The 15,232-nt window shown below is 35.9% G+C and overlaps 1 protein-coding gene across 6 annotated transcripts in view; it reads right to left on the reverse strand.

The window, feature by feature from the left end:
• The window catches only part of slc12a5a (solute carrier family 12 member 5a), a 149,600-nt gene that overhangs the window by 14,570 nt on the left and 119,798 nt on the right, over positions 1-15,232 (reverse strand). For all 6 annotated transcript variants that reach the window (XM_073870523.1, XM_073870521.1, XM_073870522.1 and 3 more), the window contains 8 exons: positions 9,140-9,194; positions 7,186-7,316; positions 2,940-3,187; positions 2,026-2,237; positions 1,484-1,651; positions 1,074-1,176; positions 737-790; positions 484-658 (listed from right to left, as the gene is read on the reverse strand). In XM_073870523.1, coding sequence (XP_073726624.1) covers positions 484-658; positions 737-790; positions 1,074-1,176; positions 1,484-1,651; positions 2,026-2,237; positions 2,940-3,187; positions 7,186-7,316; positions 9,140-9,194 — 1,146 coding nt within the window. The remainder of the gene's footprint in view (positions 1-483; positions 659-736; positions 791-1,073; positions 1,177-1,483; positions 1,652-2,025; positions 2,238-2,939; positions 3,188-7,185; positions 7,317-9,139; positions 9,195-15,232) is intronic.

The raw sequence follows: 15,232 nt of genomic DNA on the forward strand, positions 1-15,232 counted from the left end.
ATATAACAGTATTTAGGATGAAACATTTTTTATATATTTACGATAGAAAATTTACAAAATATATTTGGAACATGATCTTAACTAAATATCCTAATGATTTTTGGCATAAAATCGATAATTTTGACCCATACAATGTATTGTTGGCTATTGCTATAAATGAAGAGTTTGGTTCCAAAATGAGATTTTTCAATAATCTCGTTTTTTGATTGTGCATTCCAATTATCGGTAATATCAATCAAACTGCAGTTGGTTTGTTTTGATTTTTATCCCGTCATAACAAAAAATACAGCTAAGTAGCACAATAAAAACATGATAACATAATAATAAACATGTTTTGACAAAAATGCTAAAACGGAGTTATCTAGTTTTGGAACCAAACTCTTCAAATATACATATGTGACCTATGACTGGTTTTGTGGTCCAGGATCACATTTCGAAACACAAGCAAACAGTTTTCATGTATTTATATGTACATGCACTTACTCTAAGAAATGGCACTATGCCATCTCGTGCTATGGCCTGTAAGAGACGAGGAGCGCCTGTCAAACTTTGAAGCCCCGCCCCACAGGTGGAGAAGAATGAACCAATAACGATGACCCACGGTGACGGCCACGCTAACGTCCCGATGACCAGATTACCTCTGACAGCCTCACCAAATCTAAAACACAGTTAAACATCATCTCATTTACTCATAAAGATTTCTATTCAAAGTAGATATGTGTAAAAGTACACATACTTATCCCTCAAAACTGTTCCTTCAATACACGAACCAAAGAGCAGCACACTGGACATATCTGAATACTTCAGTTAAAGAGAAATATGTGAACAAACATCATGCCAGCTGCTTTCAGTCGTTGTAATCTTCATTTTTATCTTTAATTCTCGGCCGATGACGCATCCCTAATTATAAGCAAAAATCTTTCTTTGTAAACTGTCCAGAAATGTACATTTACATTCTGAATGCTTAAAGGCTTTGAGATTTGTCCATGAATAAATCAATAATGTATTACAGGAGGGTGTTATGTCAGACTGTGTCCATTAGGTGGAGCTCTGTGTATGTTTATGGATGTAGGATATAGATGATGGACGTTGTGGTGATGGCCAGTATGGTGCCGATGGGAATGGACTTCTGCGCATCACGCAGATCACCAGAACGGTTTGATCCGGCCATGATACCTGTTTACAAGACAATTTCAATAAACTGGTCATATGATGTAGTGGTTAAACCTTTGAAGGCTTTTGTCCAAATGCAAAACCCAAAAATGCCTTTACATTAATGTATTTATTCTGAATATAAATCAATCATTTATATCCTTTAGATTTGTCTATCAAACACAAAGACATGTTTCAGTGTATCTTATTTTTATTTTACCATACATTACTTTTTTTATTTTAAGCCCTACTTACAGTATTAGTAATTCAGGAAATAATGTGTAGTCAAAACTCATCGGTAAGGTATCTTTTTCATATTTCTGAGACTAACCTGTTACAGAAGGGAAGTAAATCCCCACCAACATGGTAAAGAAGGAGGTGATATCAGCCAGCACATAACGGTTTGTATTGGTCGGGACAGAATCTGAATCCTCGACTGCAGGAAGTCCCACTTTCTCAATGAAAACACCCTTTTCCATGTAATTCCCAAAGAGATTTTCTAAAGGAGAGATGAAGAGCAATAAAACGAGGCTACATACAAGTTGAATACGTTTCAATATCAAAGTTTGGGGGATTTGTTAGCTCAATGTCATTTAAAGACTATTGTCTGTTTTTCTTCAGATCAAGCACTTATTTCTGTTCCAACTACATGTTTCTATGTGAAATACACCAACGCAAGAACTTTTAATTCATTTTTGGTGTCTTCAAAACTCTCCACTTGCTCCAGACTATACCACAACAACAAGAAATTAAATAAACGAAATAAATGGCTACATGAAAAGTCTCCTTTAGCTTTGTTATGATTCAGTTTGTTGGGATGATGACATTTCGTTATTTAATCACATGACTACATGCACGCAGGCTCATATTTACCCCGCAGAATGCCGCTGGTGACTCCGGGAATGCCCTGGATCACTGTGATATTGTTGTTGGTGAAATAAGAGTCGCAGGTCGCATTCAGAAACTCGGAATCACAAAAGAGTCTCCATAGTTGGGTCGTGACCGTGACGTTGTCTTTTTCCATGAACTTCGCGCACACGTCGAATCCTTTCCAAACCAGAGTCCGGTTTCCCAGCACACACACACTGCGACATCACAATCATTTCAAACTTTGAAATCCCTGGAGAAATGTCGATCAAAAGTGAGCCCTGTGCTACACAACACCTCCTAAAATCAAACCCCTAATTGAAAAAATGTAGACTTGTGATTTTGTTTAAGTGTGGCTATGCAGGAAAACTTTTAAAGGTGCAGTGTGTAGATTTTAGCGGCATCTACTGGTGAGATTGTGAATTGCAACTCTTCCTTTCGAAGCAATTAGAGAACCTCGGGAAGCCGTCACAGGACAAACATAGACAATGTAGTGATAAACACACTCTTTATAACAGTTTGTCCATTTAGGGCTACTGTAGAAACATGATGGCACAAAATGGCGGCTTCCATGTAAGGGGACCTGCGGTGTATGTAGATAAAAATGGCTGAATCTAAGGTAAAAAACCTTAACCCCTTAAAACATAGTTTATTTATATATATTACATTGCATTGCTGTCAAAAGATCCTACACACTGCACCTTTAAGCAAATATATCAATAATTAAACGTCAGGCATTTTTACATTTGTTTTGGATGATACACAGAATAAGTCTCACCTGAAGAATCACATGAAGAAGACATGTTCACAAAATTATGGGAAGTAATAAAGTTACAATATTTAATTAAAAAAGTTCTGACATTATAAAAAACTTTTAATGATGTGTTACAGGTGAAGTGTGTAATATTAATGTAACGTACGGAAATATGGGCGGCTCGAATGCCGTTTTGATCACTCCAGCGTAAACGGCGAGAATCGAACAGATGACACACGCGAGGAAGACGAGCGCCAGTTTGTTGACGTACTTCACTCCTACAAACACCACGATAGCCATGAAAGTGAGCACCAGCGTGCCGTAAACACGCATGTTGTTCAGCATGGCCGCCTCGGCCTCCGCTCCCTCCAATCCCTCCATCTTAAAAACGGCCGCTTGTGGTACGATGTAGATCTGAGGTAAAGGCCAAAAATGAAGAGAAGGGGGAAAACAAATTGTAAAGGAATTGAAAGATAATTTAAAACAACAAAAATAACTTCTAAGAAACGATAGTAATACAAAACCAAACCAAGAATAAAGTCAGTGTTAAATTGATGATACACTCACACCTATGGCCAATTCATCAAACTGCTTATCAAAGCTTTTTTTTACACATTTTAAATTTAAAACCTCGTCTCGGCTACTGAAACTGGTCCTTCTTGACGCATCCACAGTCAGATTTAAAGTTTCATGTGCATTACAGCTAATAACTTTTAAAGCGTGTTGTCTACAAACATAACTGCACGACATACCATATTATTTATTTATAGTATAATGGTGTTTCTTGCAGCGCTGCCTGGCACGTTTGCCATTTCAAATGACTATCTGTACTCTTATTTTGTGCTGCTTCTGCTACAATGTTCACTAAAATCCTCATCTTCAGTCTCATCCTCACCACACTGAACACATGGACCAAACAAACAGCAGGTAAAACTATAAAATAAAGATGGGAAATCTAAAAGTAAATAGACAAAGAATGAAAAACAAACAAACAATGAGAGATAAAATACATAGAAATGAGTGAGATGTATAAAGACACAATGAATTCAGTTGTATAAGAGTTAATAAAAGCAGTCAGGTGTGAAGCAGTCACAGCTCACCATTATTCCTGACTTCAAATATATTCAATACCATAAACCTTTAAGTATATATGTTTGAGCAGCTGTTAAAAGGGACATATCATGAAAATCAGACTTTTCCATGTTTAAGTGCTATAAGTCGCTAGAAAATGTGAGAAAGATCAAATCAGTAACTTTGTTTTGGTAAACCATTCTCTGCGAGCATGTGAAAAATAGGTCACTGGAATTTGGCTCCCCTTGTGATGTCAGAAGGGGATCTTATTATAATAATACCATGCACTATCCAACCACGGCACTGTCATTTAGTGCATAAGAACCCTAATTTTAGCCTAATGAAGAGTTTTCAGAGCTTTTTCAACCCCTAGGGAGTCATTTTTTACTGCTTTCATTAATGTAGAGCTCCTTTAAAACAATTAATTAATTGTGAAAAGTGCTATATATAAATTAAAAAGAATTAAAGAATCAAGCATGCAATTTTTTTATATATATATATTAGTGCTGGGCAAAGATTAATCGTGATTAATCGCATACAAAATAAAAGTGATTATTGGTATAATATATGAGTGTGTGCTGTGTCTAATTATTATGTATGAATATATACACACACATTCATGTATGTATTTAAGAAACATTTACATGTTTATATATATTTATTTATATTTTTATATAATCTATATTAAATATACATTTTAAAAAATGATATATAAATAAAACAATTCTGAAATGAATATATGAATGCGTGTGTGGTTAAATATACATAATAATTAGACACAGTACACGCACATATATTATGCAAAAATATCACTTTTATTTTGTGTACGATTAATCGCGATTATAATTTTTTTGCCCAGCACTAATATATATATATATATATAGCTGTGAAGTAGAGAGACCACTCCAGTTTGACCTTTATCATCATTTCTAGATGGATGAAAGATGAAAGGACCCACGAAAGATGTGACTAAAAATATTTTTTCCCCCCAAAAAAATTATTTTTTGAATTTTTCCTAAAATACATGTAAAAAGTATTTTGTGGTCAACATTTTGTTGGTTGAGAAATTAATTTGAACTTGTTTTCTTTGCAGTACTGAAGATTGGAAAACACTGTCACCATGTTTTCCCCATTTTTATTTTCAATAAATTAATGCAAATAAAACATAAATATAACACATACTGTACCTATAAATAGTACATTTTGAAAAAATTCCGTGGGAAGTGTTACTATTACAAGATTAGTAGAGTTGGATTTTTGTTGTCTTGCTATTAATTTGCTCGTTTAAAATTAATGAATCATACATTTTTAGTCAAATTTGAGTTTTTTTCAAAACACAGTTAAGTTGTTTTTTATTTAAAAAAATATACATAAGTCTGGCAGACCTGAACATGTTTAAGTGGGCTTCACCCAATTTTACGATTACATTTTGCGTGTCATGTGATTAAAAGATTATTTTTTGAATTGATAAAATGTGCATGAACAGATAAATGCACGCACATACATCTGACCAGCCGGTCGCTATAGTGACCTGCTCATTTTTATCGTATCTGCAGGATTACACAATACAGCGCTCAGCTCACTTTATAAATAGACGTCTTAGTGTCTTTTTGAACTGTAGGCTGGATAAAACTCAAACCAAGGTGTGCATCTCCTACTGCGAAGAAGATTCAGCATGGATGAATGTCAGCTAAACTTATGTTCCTCTAAAGAAAGAATTAACCCAGAACAGCGGAGGTCCAGAAAGCCGATGAGCAAAGCAGAAAGGAGGACGTGTGTTCAAATACAAGACGAATGATGCACTATAGCGCTCATCAGTGGGGCAATTAAACGCAGAGTCTGAATAATTACTTAATTACACAGGAGAGAGAGAGAGAGAGAGAGAGAGAGAGAGAGAGAGAGAGAGAGAGAGAGAGAGAGATTGAAATTATACCGAAAAAACTACTATGCATGGTAACATCATTTGTACTATGGTATATCACTACAGTGCTTTATTGCAAGGACATGGTGACATAAACATACAGTACATGATTGTGTCATGGTTGATTTGTAGAAACAAAAAAATAAAGAGACGAAGAAAAAAAAGAAGGTTATAAAGATGAAAGACAGATGATGACATCACTAATAAAGACAAGAAGTTTTGTGTGTGTTCTTGCATTTACTTAAAAATCAGACAGCTAATGTTAAACTTCACACACACCGTCTTTAAAACACAATACGAATGCCATGAAATGCTGAGACGGCACTAAAGAACTAAAGACAACTAAAGAAATGATTTAACAGCGCAAACAAAATCCTTTCTGTGTTATATGTAAGCATTGACAACCAGTGTTGAGGGGTAACGCATTACAGGTAACGCGCATTACGTAATAATATTACTTTTCTAAAGTATCGAGTAAAGTAACGCATTACTTTTTAAATGTACACATTAATATTTGAGTTACTTTTAAAAAAAAGTAATGCAAGTTACTTTTTTAGTTGAATTAATTAGATTGTAAAAAATCATGTACTGAATTAAACTAAACGTAGTCACATTATACTCTCTGCGTACACGCCTGTGTGGGAACCGTTTGAATCAGAAACTGAGATTGCAGGCCAGAGCTCGACATTTTTGCGATAAAGTTTGCAATTTCTGAATACAGAACTTTTCAGTCATAAAAACACGTGCAAGGCCTGAAAGAGATCAAGCCTCAGCCAAGAAAAAGTAAGCAAAGAAACTAAAAAGTAATGTAAGCGTTACTTTCCATGAAAAGTAACTAAGTAAAACAATTAGTTACTTTTTTGGGAGCAACTTAATATTATAATGCATTACTTTTAAAAGTAACTTTCCCCAACACTGTTGACAACAAATATTAACAGGATTATTATGAGGTGACGTCTGTGCAGCTGAATACAAGACGAGCAAATGAGAGTCTTAAGAATGTCTTAAACCAGTGCTTCCCAATCCTGGTCCTGAGGACCCCCTCCCAGGTGTGTTAAATAAGAAGACATCTAAAACATTCTGGGAGGGGGTCCTCGAGAACCAGGATTGGGAAACACTGTGCTCGGATTAGCCAAAACACAAACATCTGCAATCCAGACTCAAAACGAACCAAAAAAGCTTTTATCAGATTCTCCCAAGACCAAATGATCTGAGCTATGCAATTTATGTAAATGTTATAACTCTATACACGTTACACTGCATATCAACAATTGACTCAGATGCGTTTGATTTTATTTCCCCAAAAGGTTATAAGAATCATCATCTGAGACTAAATTAATACTGAATGACATGACAAACTGAGAGCTGAGACTCTTGATACATGAAAGTTAAAGTATTTAAATTGACTTCTTCATCTCACCAGTAAGATCTCAATGCATCCCAGGATGTACATGGCTCCAGCATAGGTGGTGCCGAGGTAAAAGCAGATCCCCACAGCTCCACCGAACTCAGGACCCAATGAACGAGAGATCATGTAATACGACCCTCCGGCTGTTATAAACACATAAACATTGATTTAGTTTATCCATCAACATCCAAGCAAAACCACAATCTCTTCTGAACCTCTACATTTCATTTATTTTAATGATGTTGAGGAAGCTGCATTGAAACTATAGTTAATTTATAGCAGTTAGACTAAAGTGAAGCGATCCTTTTGTAAATGCTACTAAAGTAACAACACCACCAAAAAGAATTGGGTTGCTTCAACACAACTAAAGGTTAAAACAACCCAGCACATGTTAAATTACAACCCACCGTGTTGGGTTTGTCCCTTTTTAACCCAATGCCGGGCTAAATAAAAAAATTGGGTAAAATATGAAATAAATCCAACCGTTGGATTAAATAAACCTAGAAAAGGTCCATATTTGACCCAACATTTTGAGTTAAAACAACTCAGCATAGGTTAATTTAATCTCAACGGTTAGGTTTGTCCATCTTTAACCCAACCATGGATTGAAACAACACAATGGCTTTTGGTTATTTTTGAGCCATAATGGATAAATATTGGACAGAACACATTGCTGGGTTAAAATTTACCAAATGCTGGGTTGTTTTAACCCAACTTATGGTTGCATAAAAACAACCCAACATTGGGTCATTTTAACCCAGCATGTGTTCTGTTCAATATTATTTACCCATTATGGCTCGAAAATAACCCACCCATTTTTAGAGTGAACCTATTCTTAACACTATTTTTTAAAAGTATAACTAAAGAAGCTATTAAGGTCACAGTATATTCAGTTGATATATGAAATATAAATAATTTAGACAATTATATAATTTAAAGTATTATTCTGCCACAAAAAAGACTCTGTAAGGAAACTTAAACCCATGCATTTGGTCTTAAAGGGAAAAACACAACTCATTGGGTTGTAATTTAACCCATGCTGGGTTGTTTCAACCGATTGTTGGGTTAAATATAAAGATTTCCTGGGTGTATTTAACTCAGTGGTTCTCAAACTGTTCGACGAAACAAAATTCATGACATAAACAAATCTCAAACTTTTAATTTGAATTAAACAAAATGTATTAAATGATACAATGTAGTGCTGTTAGTTAGTGGTTTACTAACACAGAATTTATAATAAATTAATGTGTTTTTAAAATGTCCTAAAACTGGGGACCCCCGACACCATCTTGCTCCCCCTTCAGTTTGAGAACCCTTGATTTAACCCAACGCCTTTTTGGCCCAAAGCTTGGCTGAAAATATCCTAGTGTACAATTATCATCTCAAATAGGGTGACAGCAACTATACAAACATGACACATCGATTACTGATGGTTTTCGACAAATGCTAAACTGTGACATCATGGACAAAATAATGCAATACTAGAAAAGCTATACATATATTTACTCTTCAGTGCTGGCTTTCATACATGGCCAGACCTTGTGATGTTATTTTTAAGCGTGACGTCTGTATTATAGTGTTTGGCACCAATTTAATACCGAACAATGCTGAAAAATAACATAGAAACCATAATTCAGCCGACAATAACTTCCTGTTTCTTACAAAAATGACGCATGCCTATAGAAAAGACCTTTTAGCACTCGAGGGATAATAGCAGCCTATCGCTGATCAACAATGGAAAAGGAAGCAAACCCTGTAATTTCATCTCACCTCTGATCTCCTCCAATCAAACGATGAGATCGAGGTGGTGATTAGAACAGACCGCGGTCATTGGATTATGAATACATAAATACAGCTTTCAGGATATTGCTGTCCGGTCATAAGAGTTACTGTTGCTAGGGTGACCGCTTCCTGTTGCCAAGACAACACCCGCATGCAAGTTAAGCTCCATCAGGGATTTACTTACCAGGTACCACACCGTTGGTGGCGATAGCACTCATGGAGATTGCCGTGAGCATCGTCTGGAATAGAAAAACAAAAGACGGTAAAGACAGAGATAGATAGAGGTGACAATTATGTGTTGATGTCATGTTGCTAATATTACTACAGTTATATACTATAGTATGACGTCATGTATTGTGATGTAAACAAAATGGCGGCCTACGAGTTAAAAGATTTCTTTCAAGGTTTATTTAAACTATGATGTTTTTAATTGGACATCTTAACACAGCCGTGCTCATCATCGCTGATCTACGGTCAGGACAGATCACCTTGATTATGAATGCTTCTGTGCCTGAATAAATGTGTTTCTCTTTAAAAACCTCCTCTCTCGTCTCCCGTTAGCGGTGCGCCCATAAAAAACTCCTTTAAATCATCTTTGTACTGTCTCACTAAATGCAAATGTGTCTATTTTGGAGGACAGAGTTTGAGCACACACTGACAGATGAAGACGAACACAGCATGAAGCACGAGCTTCTTTAAAAAGAGACCGTGAAGATACAGACAGAAACCAATTACAGCTTGGCTAAAAGAAAGACAGAGTGAGAAAAACTGATGAGGGATACAGTCAGATGTTTTAGGTATTAAAAAACATCTTGAGTTGATGCATTATGTAGACATACAAGTGGTAACTATTGTATAACTTAAATAAATGACTGAACTGTTAAAGGCGGGGTGCGTGATCTCTGAAAGCCAGTGTTGATATTTGAAATCGCCTAAACAAGCGCGCCCCTACCCCAATAGAATCTGGACCTTTTTTGATGTTGGTTATTAGACACGCCCCTTACTGCTGATTGGCTACAAGTGTGTTTTGGTACTCGGCCCGACTCTCTTTTCCAAAGTGTTTTTTCAAAATGGACCACACCTTTAAAACTTGCAAGCAACAAACTACCTTTATGAACCTCACACTGCCCCTTTATTTAAAAACTTAAAAGTGGGTGTGTCCTTTGTTGTGGGGGTGGAGTAGTCCTGTAGGAATCAAGGCCATGGGACAGAGTGCCACCAAAAAGTTAAATCACTTTTTAAAGGGGTGGTTCAATGGTATTTCATGTATTATGACTTATTAAAACAGTTATTTCATTGTTTCCTCATGCTAAACGTAGGCAAAGCGTCAAAAAAGCAGTTGTGTGTATTACAGAGTATTTCTGTGCCGATTGCACTTCGCCAGGGTTCGTAGTACAAGTTTCGGAAAGTTTTTTCGATTACGGGTCCAGCTGACGTTTTAGAGGTTTCTATACGTATCACTTCTTTTTATGGGCACTTCCCCCGGAAAATCCCGCCCACCCGTCAATCGGCGGGAGACGCTAGAAATAAACAAACATCATATCACTCGACACAGCTTTGTTTAATTTCAAAACTCAACAATGGCACGAAAGAAGAAGTGTGTTTTTGGATGTAAGGAGAAGAAAGTCAGCCTTATGAAAACAATGAATATAGTTTTTTATCCGGGGAAGCAGCGGAGTTTTGCGTGTGTGTTTGATGCGCTGGATTTCATTGAAAAGTCCCAACCGGGTCATGAGTTGTATGTTATATAAATGAAACGAACATGTAGTGAATCATAAGTTAAACAGTGTTGTATATATATATCAAAACATATTTAAGTTAGATTAATCATTTTTTACAAAATCAACACAAACATCTCTGCTACAAATGAACACTTAAAGTTTGTTTGTATCGTACAGTTATGCCGAAAGTGATATGAGTGCAAATGTTACCCCATAGTTGGGGTTCATTGTAACAAACGGAGGGTTTGTTGTAACACCTGCTAGAAAATTTTGTTTAACCACAAATAATTAAATCAAATTCTGTCTATATACTAAGGGTGGATATTGTTTATATATCTGCCTATAATAGATAGATATCCACACATTCATCCATCCATCAATCATAAAAAACAGTATTTTGATCAGAGGTGGTCGAGGATACATATAGTGATGGATACAAAATAAATGATAAAAAATATTGAAATAATAAAAACATAATTTCTAAACTGATAGCTGTGGTATCTGAGAATTAGGTTTTGTGAGGGTTTTGACATCTAATTTGAATCTGGAAAGAAACATCCTAAACAAAGTTGATCCTCAAATGATATACTGTATACAAATGTAAACTCCATTAAATCTCTGAGCAATAACATTTACGTCTGAAGCTGATGGAAAGCAGACAACAAGCTGTTTTCACTGTATTCGTATCTAGTAATGATCTGGGGTCAGTTTTTTCTCATCCTGATAAGACACAAATAGTTTTATATCTTTAAACGCCATGACTGAAAAGCCAGGCGAGAGAGTCGCTTCATTTGCACCCACACAGACACATACAGCAATCCACTGACAGCATCTGAAACCCTCGGCCTCCGTCATATCATCACAGGCCTCCATATGCTAATAACATGCTGAGAACACGCTCTGATTGGACAATTTAAAGCACCGGCTGCTCGAGACAGTTTGCCCGGCCAATCGCACCATCTGCCTTGAGCAGCGTGGGCCAATAACATTGCCACAGATATTGTGACAACCAACCCGAAGACTGTGATACAAACGATTACAACTGGGATGCAATCCGAGCAAAAAGCGTAGATTTTCCTTTTTTTTTTTTTATATGTTCACTAAATAAAATAAACTATATAGACCTAGTGACATCTTTAGCTAATAATACCAAACACATTGACTAACATTAAACCTTTCTAAATAAAAATCCAAGCAGACTTGTTTGTCATACGCCTGTCAATATTTTGCCGTCTATGACTGTTGTGAAGTAGATCAATGTTGTTGTGTGTGTCCTTTAATGATTCATTATTGCATGTTTAATGGCTGCAGTCTGTCTCTGCATCCCCCTGATAGATGAAAAAATCAACATCATCTCCTGTTGCCATGAGACGCAGATCAGGATGAAAAGCAAGCGATGGGCGGCTGGCGGCGAGCTTCTAATTCCAGATGATATTGATAGCATCCCGCTACTTTTAATAATGATGCATGTTATGCAGTCATTCAGAAAGCACAGATAGATGTTGTTCGCAGCCCCCCGGACCGCTGTCGATTCTGCTGATGGTGTGGATGGGCAGATAAATCACACACTCACATTATTCAAAGTGTTTCCTTGGACAAACTGAAAGTCATTGAGATGGGCCGATCCGATGGATCTCAGACTGGAAGTGTAACCCGTCATACCAGCACAGAGTCTTTTAAAGAAACGCCACATTTTCCTGTGTACCCTTTCAAAAGTAAAGATGCTTAAAGGTTTTTTACAGCGATGCAATTCAAACCTTTTTTGAAACAGAAAGGTTCTTCAGGTGTTAAAGGTTCTTTATAGTAGTGGTTTTCAAACTGGGGCCAGTTTTACACAATTTTTATTACAAAAATAAAAAGTTTTTTTTATATTAAAAAATGTATTAAAGTTTTATTAATGTGTCATAAATTCTGTGTAAATAAGACACTATCCAACAGCACTACATTGTATAATTTAATATGTTTTGTTTACATAAAATTGTAAGTTTTAAAATGTTTACATCACATTTTTTTTTGGTGGGGAGCATGAAGTGATCCGCATGATGAAAAAGTTTGAGAACAGCCAAAACTCTGACCCAGGACCACAAAACTAGTCGGAAGTTGCACGGCTATATTTGTAGCAATAGCCAATAATACACTGTATGGGTCAAAATTATTGTTTTTATGCCTAAAATCATTAGGATATTAATTAAAGATCATGTCCCATTAAGATATTTTATACATTTTCCATAAATATATCAAACACTTATTTATCAATAGCCATATATGTGGCTAAGGACTTAATTTGGACAACTTTAAAGTTGATTTTCTCAATATTTAGATTTTTTGCACCCTCAGATTTTCAAATAATTTATCTCGGCCAAATATTGTCCAAACCTAACAAACTATATTTCAATGGAAAGCTAATTTATTTATTTAGATGATGTATAAATCTCAATCAAAAAAAATTACCCATTATTCCTGGTTTTGTGCTCGAGGGTCACAAATGGATGGCATCTTTATTTTTACGAGTTTGGAAGCACGATTTCTTTCAGTGGCTTTTTGAACTTGTTTTAAAGGATTACATAAAGATTTGGTTATCTTAGGTCTTCGATGGCTGTGGCTATATTTATGTAATGTTATTAAAGTTTAAGAGAAATAATCTCAGAATTTATTGTACAATGCATTAGATGTTACTGTCAATATCTGCCAGTTTAATAGCTCTCATTATGTCATATATGAGCCATTTACATTTAACAACTATCGAGATTTACTAAAGATGCGCAGTGGATAATTAGCGCTGAATAGGTGCGGTGTAGTTATTTTTGCAACTGACCGTGACCTTATTGCAAATGCATGTGTAGGAGTTTCCTTTTCAGATGCAAAATATATGAGAGGAGATTATTTATATGATTCACGCAGCGCGATTTACTAAATGTTTGCAAAAATTTGCTGTATTTGTGCCATTATTTAATGCAGAAAAGCATGTGTTAAAAAACTTTGCACTTGGCTGTAATGGCTGCAACTGTTGCTTCTAGGTGGAGGCATTGCAGAAATCAAAGAGCGCATGGTTGAAGGGAGGGGATTTTTTCCACACAGATAAATTTATTTGAAATGCCAGAGTAACATATTATTCAAAAATATTGTTTGCCAAGCCATGTTATTTTTAATATTTTTTTAAAAATATTTTTAATAATTTTTAATAAATTTTTCCAAAAATCTTGTAACCCCTTCATTTTTCGTCCTCTGGTTCTTTTCAGTATTTTATGGCTTTGTTAGCTGGGGTTTCACACCCTGCATTTTCAGCTGAGAAGTCCGTGGTGCTGAACTCAAGTGCATTAGGTGTTAGTAGATCACCCGCACCTGAGGAGCATCAGCTCTGCTTATTTGCGACCCTAAACTAATTTGCTCATCTATGTGAGCAGAAATCTTAATGCCACAGCATATAATGATATTCTAGAGGATTGTGTACTTATAATTTTATAGCAACAGTTTCGGCAGACTGGCAAAGCCAACATGACAATGCTCCTATGCACAAAGCAAGATTGGTCCTTGATTTTCTAGCCAGCGGTTGGGTTTGTCCATATTTTACCCAACCATAAGCTGAAACAACCCAGCATTTTTTTGATTTTGTGATATCCAGCACTGTGGACTATAATGCAGGACAAATTGTGTTTATAAAGAGCACCTATTTCATTGCTAAAAACAATGTTTTGTGTATTTGGTATAATACAATATGTTTGCGTAGTTTATGGTTAAAAACACATTATTTTCCAAATACAATACATTTGTGTAGCTCCAGATTTCACTCTCTTCCTGAAACGCACGGATTTAAAAAAAAAGCGCTGTGTCCCTGATTGGCCAGCTAATCTGTACGTTGTGATTGGCCTGAATACCTCTGACGTCAGCAGGAAATGTGACGCTCCTTACCATGTTTAAAAGATTCCCTCACAATGCAATGCTAACAGGAGTTAACTTACAGGCTGTGATAATGTCGGTCATGTCTACATCACCAATCCCAGGAAGTAAACTGTTGCCTACAATCCGTGTGTTTGTTGTCGTCCAAGAAAAAAGATTTAAGTTATAGACGATAACTTATCGCGTCATTGTTTACTTTGGCTTTTGTAACTTTTGCATATCATTAACATGCACTAATTCACACTTACACAACAAAAGAAATGTAAAATCGTGAATCGGACAATAGGTGCTCTTTAATACACTGACCTAAAACCTGCAATTTCTTCCATATTTAACTGCTGTACCAGTGCTATAGTATGCGCTTTTAGTTTAGTGTGCTTCCTTGAAAGTATCTATAAGCATCTTCTGTTACGTCTGTGTCTCTACAGCCAAATGTTTGGATCTCTCGTGGATTAAAGCACACGAGTGTCAGAGAAGCTTTTCCACAAACAGCTGGAGATGTTTCCTGACGGACAGAAGCTTAGAGATAGCACTTGAGACTGGTCGAAAAGAGAAAATATAATTACTGCAAACACACTGTATACTATTTGTAAAAACAGATGCTGGATAAACAGCATGTGTTTAACAATATGGTTTTGACTCAAACGAAAAAATGTCTG

This window comes from Misgurnus anguillicaudatus, chromosome 8 (genome assembly GCF_027580225.2).
Source record: "Misgurnus anguillicaudatus chromosome 8, ASM2758022v2, whole genome shotgun sequence".
In the NCBI taxonomy this organism is placed as follows: domain Eukaryota; kingdom Metazoa; phylum Chordata; class Actinopteri; order Cypriniformes; family Cobitidae; genus Misgurnus; species Misgurnus anguillicaudatus.